The sequence below is a fragment of the Barbatula barbatula genome (assembly GCF_947034865.1).
Source record: "Barbatula barbatula genome assembly, chromosome: 3".
NCBI lineage: Eukaryota > Metazoa > Chordata > Actinopteri > Cypriniformes > Nemacheilidae > Barbatula > Barbatula barbatula.
Window position 1 is genome coordinate 11,656,505 of NC_136764.1, and position 13,152 is coordinate 11,669,656.

Genomic DNA, 13,152 nt, shown 5'->3' on the forward strand with positions numbered 1-13,152 from the left:
CTTTTTTCTAATACTAAAATACGAGACGAAATGTTTTAATATTTCTATTTTCCACCTTTTTTGTACAGTTATTGCATAATATAGAAAACAATTCTAATAAACCAGCACTAAAAAGACATCAAATTAAAACAACTTATCAAATTGTCCATGAGACAGCAGAAACCATCAGACCTACAGTATGAGACCGGTAAAAATCTTACGTGACAAGTTTTTTCTGACCCATCAGATGATAACTGCTTTGATGTCTATTGGGAGGTGAGTTTTGTGATGTCACAACCAGGTGGCACCTAAGGGCACAAATGCGAAATGATGAGAAATCAACAAATGTGTGTATGATACATCAGGACTAGATTGGGGTTGGACCACTAGAAACTTCCAGGCAGGTGCGTTTAAGGCACGGTCACCACACATGCATGAGAGTGAATGGTCCATCAGTTGTACCCTTCAACATCCATCATCCTAAACTGCCTTTGAAGGTAATCAGATTTGAGCACTACAGTTTGGAACAGACCTTCCATATAGTGGATGTGGCGGTTTCCATTTTGACAAGCATCTCTGATGTGGTTTTACTCCATTTGGAAGACACCCCTTGACCCGTTCAGTACTGCTGTAAAAAATGTGTACTCCAGCTTGAATCCTCCTAGTAGCATGTAAGCTAACATAGCCTTGTAAACTAACAGTTTGTGCATGATGACAAAATGTTTATATCCTCTCCAATTTGTAAGTCGCTTTGGATAAAAGCTTTCACGCCAAAAGCCGTCATGGTTTTAATAACCACTGTTATGCAGATGACATCCAGCTATAAACTGCTTGTCAGCCAGATTCTATCCACTCGATGACCTCATTATCTTCATGGGTCAGTGAGTCAAGTCTGAATACAATCTAATTTTCTAAACTTGGGTAAAACTGATTTTTTTTAACCTTGCCATTGACGCTACTTCTATTTTTCCATTGGCCACTGTTAGGAATTTTGGCATCACTCTAGACCCTTTACTAACCTTGGATGCCTACATCCACAGACTTAGATGCTTTTTTTCAGCTATGTCGAAATTGTGCAACTTCACGCATTACATCTGACTTTGAATATTGTAACTTCACTGGTTGCAGCTCACTCCATCTCCCGTTTGCAGTGCATTCAAAGTTCTGCTGCCAGAATGCGAACTTCCACAAAATATGCTCAGATCATCTATTTTATGTCATCTCCACTGGTTGCGGTTATCTTGAAGTTCAGTTTATCTTCAAAGGGTGGCAGGTCTTTTTCAGTCACGGCACCCAAACTTTGGAACTCGCTCCCATTAGCACTTTGTGAATTTAAACCAAAGCCTAAAACACTTGTTCACTCATCACTATCAGTTATAATGTCAAGTCCTCTGACAGTCTAACCTGGATAGCACTCGAACGTATTGATTACTATCATTTGCATTATGTAGTCATCTTTTGGTTCACCTCTTCGTCTATTGTATTTATTTGGCTTACCTTTTCATGTTGTCTTCATGACAGTATGCAATTGCATTGTGACTTGAGCCAATTGACACCTGGTAATTTCATGCAGACACTCATTGAAGCAACATTCTGTGGCAGTTTACTTGTGGTCATAGATCCCATCATCGAGAGCGCAACTTATTCTGCAAAGGCATGATGCCTCGAGAGCACAAGCGTTTTGGAAGAAAACATGAGTCATGCCTTTGGAAAAAGCAAGTCACTATCATTTTGGCAGAAGTTAACATTTTGCGAGTGAATAAAAGCTCGGATTCATATCCGTTCAGCGGAGACGTTTGTGGTCAAGTGTAAATGCGTCAGTTTTAATGAAAAGCCGATCAGAGAAAACGCATGAAGTGACTAGGTGCCTTGATTGGGCAAACGTCCAAATGCCCATTTATTTAGTAATGATTGAGTTTGTGTCCCTGGGAAAAAGTCCTTGAACCTGGGAAAGGCGGTATATAAATTAAACATTACTGCTGTAGAACACTCAAAACCCGCAGTTTGCAAGTTCTTAACCTCACACTACCTTTAGTTGCAGTTAATAACCAAACAACTTCACCTAATCCTAACTGAGAAAACCACAGCATGAACAAATGCTTAAGAGTCCAATGACTTTATTTAAAAAAAGGCAATGCAATTTACATTGTAAAGATGATCCCTCCACTGGAAACCAGGGTTTCTTCACGCCGCTTGTCAGCAACATCTCTCTCTGGAACATAAGAAAGTGTCAGGACGACAACAAACAGAAAATATAACCAAAGTGCAACACATACTATTCCTCGCACAGCTCGGTTCACAGGATTGCGAAGCAGGGTGGCACACCGCTGTACTACAGTGAATGTAGATCTGACAAACAAAGAATTTCAGCAACCAATACAAAAAGGCAATATAGATTATATTGAAGGCTGTAAGGAAATCATACAGTCTCCTGCAGAGGGGCCATTGACGCTGGATCCACAAACGTGAACATCTTCACAACAAAGCGCTTGTAGTGGGTTGGGAACTGAAGACCAGATGAGCCAAATGCAGAAACCAGTGTGGTCAGGTAGCGATCATCCTGGTAAGGGCATCTAAAACAGAAGTGACATTCAGGACTCGTTCACAGTGCAACAAATGCTTTGGTTTCTACTCACCCATCAACTAGAAGATCCCACTGGGGTAGACTGAGAGGACTAGGGGTTGATGTCGCCCAACAGCGCCCCAACATCAGGACTAGATTGGGGTCCGTTCTCTCCAAAATGCGCACCTCAACAGACACAGGCTCTCGCAGGACTTTTGTGACTGGATACTCATCCTCACTGTAGTAGGACATGTACGCCTCATCTCCTAAGGATTAACACTTGAGTTATGGTCTCTAGCTAGTTTTTGCTACAAGTATGACTCATTTCGAGAGGCATTTGTTTGAAGACTAGCACATCACTACCTTCTACACAGCCTTTAGTGACACATTGGCCATTTGCCAGTCGAAGTTCCACCCTGAGGGGTCCAGGAGCAGCTACAGGTGGAGGTGGTGGAACAGTGTTGACCTCCACAACCAGAGCTTCCACAGCAGTGGCAGAATACCTACACTGGAAGAGAAGTCTACACAAACAAAATGAGACCTTCTGACATCTGTTCAAGGATTCAGTCATGAGAAAACAGATGACCTACTCAAAATGACTGTCCCTTGTGATGGAGCCAAGGGGTCCAATCCCCACTTCATAGGATGAAGTCATTCTGTTTTCATACACCACATAACCATTTTCCTCCTGCAACCGGAAACAGGATTGACAATAAATCTGTTCTAGACAGCAAAGTCACCAACAGCAAACTCACCATCATGCTGGTGCCACAGGCAGTGACTGGAAACTGATATATGGCAAAGGAAGGTGTGTGATCAACAGGACTACAAGGTGCTTCATTTCCACCCAGCAGACGGACCGTGTCCAGACTCAGACTAGGCAGTGTGACATCTCTAGCCACCACTAACACAAACTGACCGTCTCTTATACACTGGACAGTAACTGTAATGAGAAACAGAGGAAGTAGTCAGTTATCAGAGAGTTATCACTTGAAAAGAAACGCGTAACTGGTCGAACGCCATTACCTGACATCCCATAATAACACTGCTTTCCATTAAAGCAGCAGTTTATAGCTTCACACTCAGCACCACTGATACCAGGTTGTCCACACTGGATCTGCTCATAATCAGCTACAGCACACTTGTCAAGAGGTTCTGACTGCACCACCGGCGTCTGAAGTGGAAACCTCTGAGAAAACTGTTGTTCAGTTTGCAGTTCAGGTAAAAAAGTCTGTTCACTTTGCTGGAACCCAAGAGCTTGTGGACTATGAGCTGGAATCCCTCTCTGTGGAACCGCTCTGCAAACAGAGCTCAGTAAAAGAACAAGTATGTGCCTCAGTAAATTTCTGTTTCCAGCCATTGGTCTACAACAACAGATACACTCCTTGTTAGTCTGAGACACTGTTTCTTGTTTTTGTACTCTGTAGATACATTAGTGATAACGAGAACCCCTCATCTGTAATTAACATTTATCACAGTCCAGCTCTGCACAATCATTAAGTTAAACAATAGATTTTTGGGGGGGATTGGCTCTTTCCAAACAACACAATGAATGTAGTGAACATCTGTACATATTTTCCAACACTGAGGCTTCTCCACAGACTAATTCCTGCACATAAAATCAAAATGCAAGGCTCCGTCTGAAATATGTTACTGTGATAGTACATACTGAATTAGATGAAGTACACACCTATCCAGGCACGTGTGCAGATATGGCTCAACCTGTGCAGAGCACATGTCCTTTTTGCCCTTACACTCTAAAGTGACCTTTTATTTTTAATTGTTTACCCTTTACCTCTGTCTGCCTGTTGAATGAGCTTGTGACTAAATCTTGTTGAAGGCGCTCTGTCTGTAAAACCATGTTGCACCACCCCACCCTATCTCTTGACCTAAATTCAATTCATTCCTTGAATGTCTTGCAAGGGTCATGTTGTTGTTAAATAAATATCTTGTTGTTTGAACAAGTACAGCGTTACATCTACATTGTTAATTTTTATGTATTTGAGGTCATTTGAGACATTTGGGACTGGAGAGAGTGGGCTTTTGCCTGCACTTATAGTAATAGCCTGTGCACACAACATTTCATATATTAAATTTTGGCCAAATGTATTTGACAACAGGAAAACAGCACCCATATAACTACAACTACGTAGTAACCTGTTGATTAAAACTGTGATCTCGCCATTGATGGACACAATGCACATCTGCAAGCATTCGCTGGTCAAAAACCTTGTAACGTTAACTGCATATGATTTTGACACAAAGCCACTGAGGGATCCTTGTCACCTAAGTAAAATATATCTAAGAAATAAAAATGTTTATTTATGATTTATGATACACTTAATGTATTAATCAATCATACCATATTCGCATGGTTAATTCATGTTCAGGCTGTAAAACCTTGGATTTGGAAAGGGCTTGAAACCAGCTTTTTATATGACATCAAAACCTATAATATGTACCATTTCACCATGTGATGTGTTTTCCAGACTTTTTCAAGATAACACGTTAAATATATTTTTGGAGCACATGCCCCTCAAAATTTCTGTGCACGGCCCTGCACCTATCAACTAATATGTTCTATGTAGTATGTGTGGGTGCGGTATGAATATATACAACATCTACCATGTTTTCATTGTCATGTGACCTTCAACCTCCTAAATTCAAATGTGAAGCGTTGTTGTATTACAAACTGCACTTTTCTTCAACATCTGTTGTCAATGTTTTTCTGCACTGCTATTATATGCTTTTTTGATCTCTCTCTCTATCCCCTACAGAAGGGATGAAGCAGATCCCAGTCAAATGGACCACATCAGAAGCAATGATTTACGGTACAGACACATTTACCCATGAAACAAGAGTCATCACCGATCTGCCCTACTGTATGCCTGCTGATGTTTTCATTTTGTATTATGTCTCACGGCTGTCATCTGGTGTTGGATCAGGACGCTCCACCATGGACGTGTTGGGTTTTGGAGTGTTGCTGTGGGAGACGTTCTCCAGAGGAGTCACTCCTTACATGAAACCATACAACATGACTAACCAACAGACCAGAGAAGAGATCGGGAAAGGTACAACTCCACCGTTCATGACTTCACGTGCCACACACGTGCTGTCCATTTTTAATTACATCATTCTAACGTTGTGTCAATGTTTGCAAAGCATATGACACCGGGGGGAATTCCAGAAAGCTGGTTATGTGACATACCCGGGTAAGTTTAAGGGTAGGTTCGCTGATAACCTCAACTTTCGGTTCCAAAATCAGAGGTAACTCTCTGAGTATGAAAGTAACCTAACTCTGCTCTGGAGGGAGGGAGATCCTGTAGACCAGGGCTATTCATTTGGCGGCCCGCGGGCCACATGCGGCCCAGAAGCAACCTCAGAGTGGCCCCGCAATAGAAAGTATAAAAGGGAAAATAGGGTCGCGTCAGCGATATTTTTCTCCCCACTATGGCCACGCCAAGACCCGCCCTTCAATAGCATTCACACACTACTATTGGCCAGGTGTCCATGTGAAATGCCTAACCCCAACCAATCGAGCTGCTTCGTAGGGCGGCTCTTGACGTGGCCATAGTGGGATTGGTAATTTTGCGTCCCGCCAAAACTACCAACACGTAAACAATGCAGAGCGTGCTGTGCCGGTAGTAGCCTACATTACTATCAATATGTCTTTCTCAACACTGAAACGTAAAATTGACAATGAAAACCGTCAGTTTAACCCTGCCTGGACTGACAAATACTTGTTTATTTTACCGCCACATCCAAATGCCAAACCGATGTGTTTAATTTGTAATGAGTGCGTTGCAGTAAAGATAACAATCTGCGGCGGCACCACATTGAGAAACACCAGACTTTCCGCAGCAATTTTCCTGAGGGATCTCAAGAGAGGGCTGCAAAAGTGCAGAGTTTGATTGCATCTTACAACCGGAGCAGTGTTACCATGGTACGGTCATTTACAGCCCAAGAGAGAGCTACCGCAGCATCCCTTTCGTGTTTCCTGGATATTGGCAAAAAAGAAAAGGCAATTCACAGACTCTGAAACCGTGAAGGACTGTATGCTGGCCATCGTGGATGAGGTGATAAATGACGATAAAATTAAAACGAGCGTGGCATCTGCTATAAAAAACGTACCCCTGTCAGATACTTCCAACAGTCGGAGAGTTGAAATTCTTGCTGCAGATGTGTATGAAACTCATAGCAGCGGCGAAGCAGCTCGTAATGACACATTTTAAAACCAACACAAACAAATTTATTGAAAAACATGTAAGGCTTACATGTTTTTCAATAAATTTGTTTGTGTTGGTTTTAAAATGTGTCATTACGAGCTACTTCGCCGCTGCTATGAGTGGCCCAACTAACCTTTCTCGGTTTGAAAATCTGGCCCAACTGAATTTGTAATTGAATAGCCCTGCTGTAGACCAAGGGTGTTTTTCACAACTGGTTTTACTTGACCTTTGTGCCGCATTTGATACCATAGATCATGCCATACTGCTAGATCACTTACAGAATGATATTGGTATTCAAGGACAACAATGGTTCAAATCATATTTAACGGACTGATATCAGTAAACTATGTATTACCTCAAGGATCGGTTTTAGGACCCTTCAGGGGCAGACTGGCCACCATGCGTTCCGCTAACGTATGGGGCCGGAATGGAGGCTTGGGCCGCTCAGAAATATGTATTATAAATGCGAGTGCACGCAAGGCGAATGCAGAAGACGAGTATGCATGCCACCCTGCACCTCGAATTAAAAATTATAGGGTTTTTGTATACTTACTTATTTTTGTTAATCACTCATTTGGTTAAAAAAACTGTTTCACAGCTAGTTTTTTTTACAGCTAGATGGTTCCATTAGATGGTTAATTAATTTCTGAATTTTATTTTAGAATTAATTGTTCTTACAGTCAGTTTAATGTTTTTTGTCTTTAAGTGTTTATTTGTTTAAGTGTGTTAATTGATTTATTATTTTTATTTCTTAATATACAGCTATGTTTATATCTAGTTTGAAATATAAATAACTGGAAGAGTTTTGAGGGCAGATCTGACCTGTTGAAAAGTGATGGTCTCATATAAAGGGTTTTATATTAAGACTATGTGCCATATTTCTAGACAGGAGGAAAGCACTTGTTTTGGGGAATTTTGGGTTTCTAGCCACCATTTGCCTAGCCCGGGGGGGCTTTGTGTGTGGGGTTTTGTGTGTGGGTGTGTCTGAATCTGTGTCTGTCTTCTGTGTTTTCACCTTTTTTTTGTTTTTACTTGTATAACCTTATATGTATTATGGTCAATATGTTTCTTGTACAGCTGCTTTGTAACAATGAAAATTGTGAAAGCATATATATAAATAAAGTTGACTTGACTTGAAATATGACAAGGTTCTTCAAAACGGTTTGCATAGGGCCCCCAGATGTCTAGGATCGGCACTGGGTGCAAGGACCAAAAAGGACACTTAAGTATTACTTTTTTGTAGATAACCTAATGTATTTAAAATAGCGGAGAGTAACAGTAGCTCAGAGAGACTTTTTTCATTTTAACTTTATAAATTGAATTTATGAATTAAAATGAACTAAACTGCTTGTTGATTGTAGTGATTAAATAGGCTACGTACTCACAATTAATGTAATATCCAAATTATGAAAACTGTGTTTTTTTGTCATGTTTAGTCACAAGTGTCTCTTTGGGATCTTTCACTGTTCCAACTTCATATCCAAATCAACCTGTAGGATTATTTTAATTTCACGTTCTTCCCATGTTCAGATAATTCATTTATGTTCATAAACTTTTCTGACTAACTTTTCCTGCGCATAGGCTAGTCATCTAGTTTGTTCTAGTTAAAACCCATTTTCTCAAACATGACAGGTAGGCCTATTCATTTTCACTAAATCAATACTTTTCAGTCTCGCTTCAGTTTTTTATATAAAACCCCTTCATAAAAAAGCTTGTCACACGACATTTTGAGTCAATGTCAAGAAGTCATTTAAAAATGAGAAAGCTTTCTGCAAGCCAGCTCGTAATGTACAGAGTTTGTTCTTACTGAAAGATCCTGTTGAAATGGGTTTATTGTGAAGAAATTATTATATGCTTCAGGCACATCACATGGGGTGAAAAATGAAGAAATGTTACATAAAAGGGTTATCATTAAGTTAGTCGAAAAACAGTTAGTGCCTTTAATGCCAGGCATGTGTGTTAGAATTCGGAAATTCTAAGCATGATCATTTTTGCGCGCTCAATGTGCATCTTTGTACCGTAGAGCAGCAATACTCATGACGGCTAGCAGGTGTTGCTCGTTGCACTTTTAACGCCATGCTCTTCTTTACCGCTAGATGTCGCCACATCTTAATAGAGAGAGGAGAGGTTCAGCTGTAGCAGTAACTTGAACACATAATCAGATGATTAATGATTTAGCAATTTGGTTGCTGCTGATGTAATAATACCAATCATGTAATTCATCTTTTATTTTATATTTGAATAACACAGTATTTCTTGCCTTGTTTTGATTCATCTATAAAAAAATCCCTTCTTAAAACGGTGCAGATGAAACTATAACCCTTACTTTTGTCTTGCTTATTTTCTGTGTCAACATTTCACGTGGTCTAAAAATTAACCAGATAACACACGAGAGAATAAACTAAAACCTTTGGAAGACTAACATACATAAAGTAGAGTAGCCTATTGGTGGACTGCACATATTTGAACTTGCTGTGACTTTGACATGTGCTTTACTTTGTTTTATGTCCTGTTATTTTGGTTATCATCATCATGTCAAAGTCTAACACAGGCAAACAAATAGACTAAACAAAAACATGACACTGGAAGTTTGTGATGCAGAAAAACAACATCAATGTTTCCAAGTATTTAAAAGATAAAAAAGGTACGTAATGGCATTTAAAAGTAAATAATATAAAAAAAGTATTTAAATATTTTAAAAACTTTACTACGGTACTTCTGAATCAAATTAAAACCTTTAATATACACCAATTAGCATACTTTTGCAAAAGATTCAACTCTGTCATCTAAATACTTTTTGATTATTTTGCTAGCAAACACCATTCAAGCAATATGCACAGATACAGACTAACAGATTTGGACCAATTCTGGATTATCCTAGTTTTAATGTTGTTTGTTGCTGTCTGTCATGTGAGTCCCAGAATGACAGATTATATGTAGTTGAACAGTAAAAAGCTTCACAAAGGACTAAGTCAGGAGTCATATGAGTTAAAAAACCTGCCTTCAGTTAGATGATGGTTTGCACCAGACTCTTGTTATCTGTTAGGGGAAACACAGGATGTGTGTTTTGGTAAAGTAACAGCTGTCTGCTGTGTTATTTGGGTCTGGTCAGGTAACAAAGACCTAGTTTAAGAAGTGTGTATGTGCGCTTGTGCATGCGTGTGTGTGTGTGAGAGAGAGAGAGAGAGAGAGAGAGAGAGAGAGAGAGAGAGAGAGAGAGAGAGAGAAAGACAAAAAGACAAAAAGACAAAAAGAGATAGTGGAGAGAGTCAATAGCATTGTTGAATCAGTAAATTATGATGTGTAAATTTGTCAAAAGTCTCAGATGTCATTATTATTATTATCTGTTGCATTCTTTTTACAAACAATATCCACGAGTTACTAATATAAATTGTTATTAATATAAATGTTAAAGAGGTTAAAGAGGCCATTCTTTTTGTATTAATGTCCATTTTGACCTCCAACAAAGAGGTCAGTTAATGTGCAAGCTGATTGTCATGAGCTTGGAATGTTCACATGTGCAATGTCTGACTGCCGGCTCTCAATTCATCTAAATCAGTTAATTTTGTAGCATATTCAGATCAGCTCAAGGATTTCCATTCCTAACAGAGAAGGCCTGTAGTCCTTGTTATATCTGAATAGAGGAATTGCTCATAACCGTTGACAGACTGAAGTTTAGTGACAGATAAAAGATACATTCAATGTTTTGCTGATATGCAATTGTAAAGTAAAGTAAAATAATTCATAAAGAATGAGAAACATGGCATATAAATTCCAAGAACGTATTAAAGTAATTTAGGACATGTTCAAGTGTTACGGATGGATATAACTGGGTATAACACTGAAGTTTTCTTCTTCTGGTACTGACCATAAAGATTTAACTATTTTAGTAATCTTATGGTAAACAATGAACATTCTAGAAGCTCTCTGGATGTTTCTTATCTGGTTTAATATTAAACTGATTGATATTATGACAAGCCTTATAGCCTAAGGAAGTGCACTAAAGATGTTCAAATTTGTTTTTCAGAACAGATTTACCGTGTAAATGACAGTGGAAATGAACCGCAGCCTGTTCGGTTGTGGATGAACTTTGTTCCCTATTGGCAAAGATGAGTAGGAAAAACGTGCCACGTTAATGTTGGATCCATTCGCTACACCACCAGTTTGGGATCATTGCTATGTGACAGTAGTTATGCAAGTTGTAATGGACACCAAGGCGCTGTGCATTAAAGGTTAATTTTATTCCAGTTTTCACTAATTAGATTTTACTCATAAAACAGGATGGAAAAGATAACTTAATTTTTTTAACTTATTTTTGGACTGCATACGGCAATTGGCTTGAAAGAGGATTTTAAACAATACTTGTAGAATATTATGTGAATGTGTTAAATGAAGGAATACTACTGGAATACTGAGCCTGGAAAGCATATTTCTATTCTCGAACAGTTTTTTATTATTAAATATTTTTTGCTGAATTTTCCTGTATAAAATGTTAAGATCCAATGCGCATTGAAAAAAAGTGCTATAGAAATCCATTGAATTAAACATAAAATTTAAACAACATAATAATGGTATGTAATAAAAATTGCTTCTATTGCTTTCCCCTACTTTGTAAGTCACTTTGGATAAAAGCATCTCCTAAATGACTTAATGTAAATGTACGTTTGTATGACATATCGCTTATTGCTTCCCGAACTCTTTGTAAGTCGCTATGGATAACAGCGTCTGCTAAATGACTAAAAGTAAATATAAATAAAATCAAACTACAATTTTACCATAAAACATGCATATGAATAAAAAAGTTGATGTAACTTTGTAATTGTTTATTTTAAAATATTCTAATCATTGTAGAAGATGTGTTAGGGAGTGTTCCAACAAGTTGCATTAACTCTGGTTTGTAATAATTTTCTTTATTTGATGCAGTTTTCTACCTTATTTAAAAAAATTGATAATTTAGTTTTACCCTTGTTAATGGAAAGTCTTAACTATGAGAAAGAAGTGATTGTCTGTTAACCATCTGAGCTATATTTACTCTGTGGAGGACACCGTCTAAACCTTAATGTATTTCATTAGGTTGGCATTGCAAGAGAAATTAGATGTTCCATGCGCATGACCTGAACTTGTTAAATTGTAACTCAAATTTTGAAACCAAGAACCGTATGCCTTTTATTCAGCTACTTACTTATGAAACCAAATAAACCAAGAGACGCTGGAACCCTGGTCAGCAGGGATAGATTTTGACTTCAAAGGGCCCCTGGGCCAGTTTCCTCCGAGGGTCCCCCCACAATTTTTCCATTCTTTCCCTTAGCTGTTATAGAAACTGAAAGTTAAGATGATAATGAATATTAAAACCTTTCTCGCTCTGTGTCACACGCATGACGCTAAAAAGAATCTGCACAGGGTTTAAAGAAGTCTAACATTAGATACACAATGAAAAATCAACAATGGACCAAATTAAGGCGTATGAGCCACACGTCTTTAATTAACTGTCAAATGTACACGTATTTAATGCATCACATAAATAAAAATGATTTCTCACCATAAAATTCCCCGTGACACATTTGTAAACATGAAATCATCAAGCAAAAGATTCAGAAAATGCCATTTATATGTGCTGTAATTGAATTAATAAGTTAATTTTTAATAAGTTAAATTGAATTTAATAAGTTAAAGTAACAAAACAATGTTGCCATGATTTGTTGATCGTTTCATTTTTACAGGGTCTCCACTCTCCACAGAGGCCTTATAGGCTATGGGACCTATATATTAAACAAAGATAAACATTTGTTCTCATTGTTGTTGGATTCTCCGTAACTGGATGGCGCCACCTTGAAGCACCTCGGGCTCATGATAGTCAAGGGCCCCTGGGCACTAGCCCCGTTGGCCCGGTCAGTAATCCATCCCTGCTGGTCAGCTGATGCAGGTTCTTCTGAGGGCTTGGTCATATAGCCTTCCTAAATGACATACCAGGACTCAAATCATTTTTTATATTTTTAACACCACAGTCAGCTGAAAAAATAGGTGTATGGCCGGCTTTGTGTGTGTTTCTGTCATACTGATAAAAAGGTGATTCTGCAAAACATCAAATTTGCCTACACTATCCTGAAGAGGACATATGTGCGCATTTCTTCCTCAACTCTACCAGAAACCAACATTTTTCATACATCCTGCAACGCATAAAAATACAGAGATGATCAAAATACACCATGACAAAAATAATTATTTGTAACACACAGTCCAATATGTATGCCGCCATTTATTCTTTCTTAGAACCGTTACATTCATCCCAAAATAAGTTGTGCAAATACACGATCTAACCTCTAAAACGGCACAAATCAGCATTTCGGATTTATCAATTGCCTGATCATGTGAAAGAGGGATGAT

The 13,152-nt window shown here is 38.6% G+C and overlaps 1 protein-coding gene across 1 annotated transcript; it reads right to left on the bottom strand.

Moving 5' to 3' along the window:
* Positions 1-2,056: 2,056 nt before the first annotated feature.
* Positions 2,057-3,987, bottom strand: LOC306892673 (zona pellucida sperm-binding protein 4-like). Its single transcript, XM_079453868.1, has 8 exons — positions 3,569-3,987; positions 3,298-3,485; positions 3,133-3,230; positions 2,906-3,063; positions 2,616-2,808; positions 2,405-2,552; positions 2,256-2,328; positions 2,057-2,191 (listed from the first exon to the last, which is right to left on the bottom strand). Exons 1-8 carry the CDS (start codon positions 3,900-3,902, stop codon positions 2,121-2,123), a joined length of 1,263 nt encoding a protein of 420 aa, XP_079309994.1. The 5' UTR covers positions 3,903-3,987; the 3' UTR covers positions 2,057-2,120.
* Between the last annotated feature and the right edge of the window lie 9,165 nt (positions 3,988-13,152).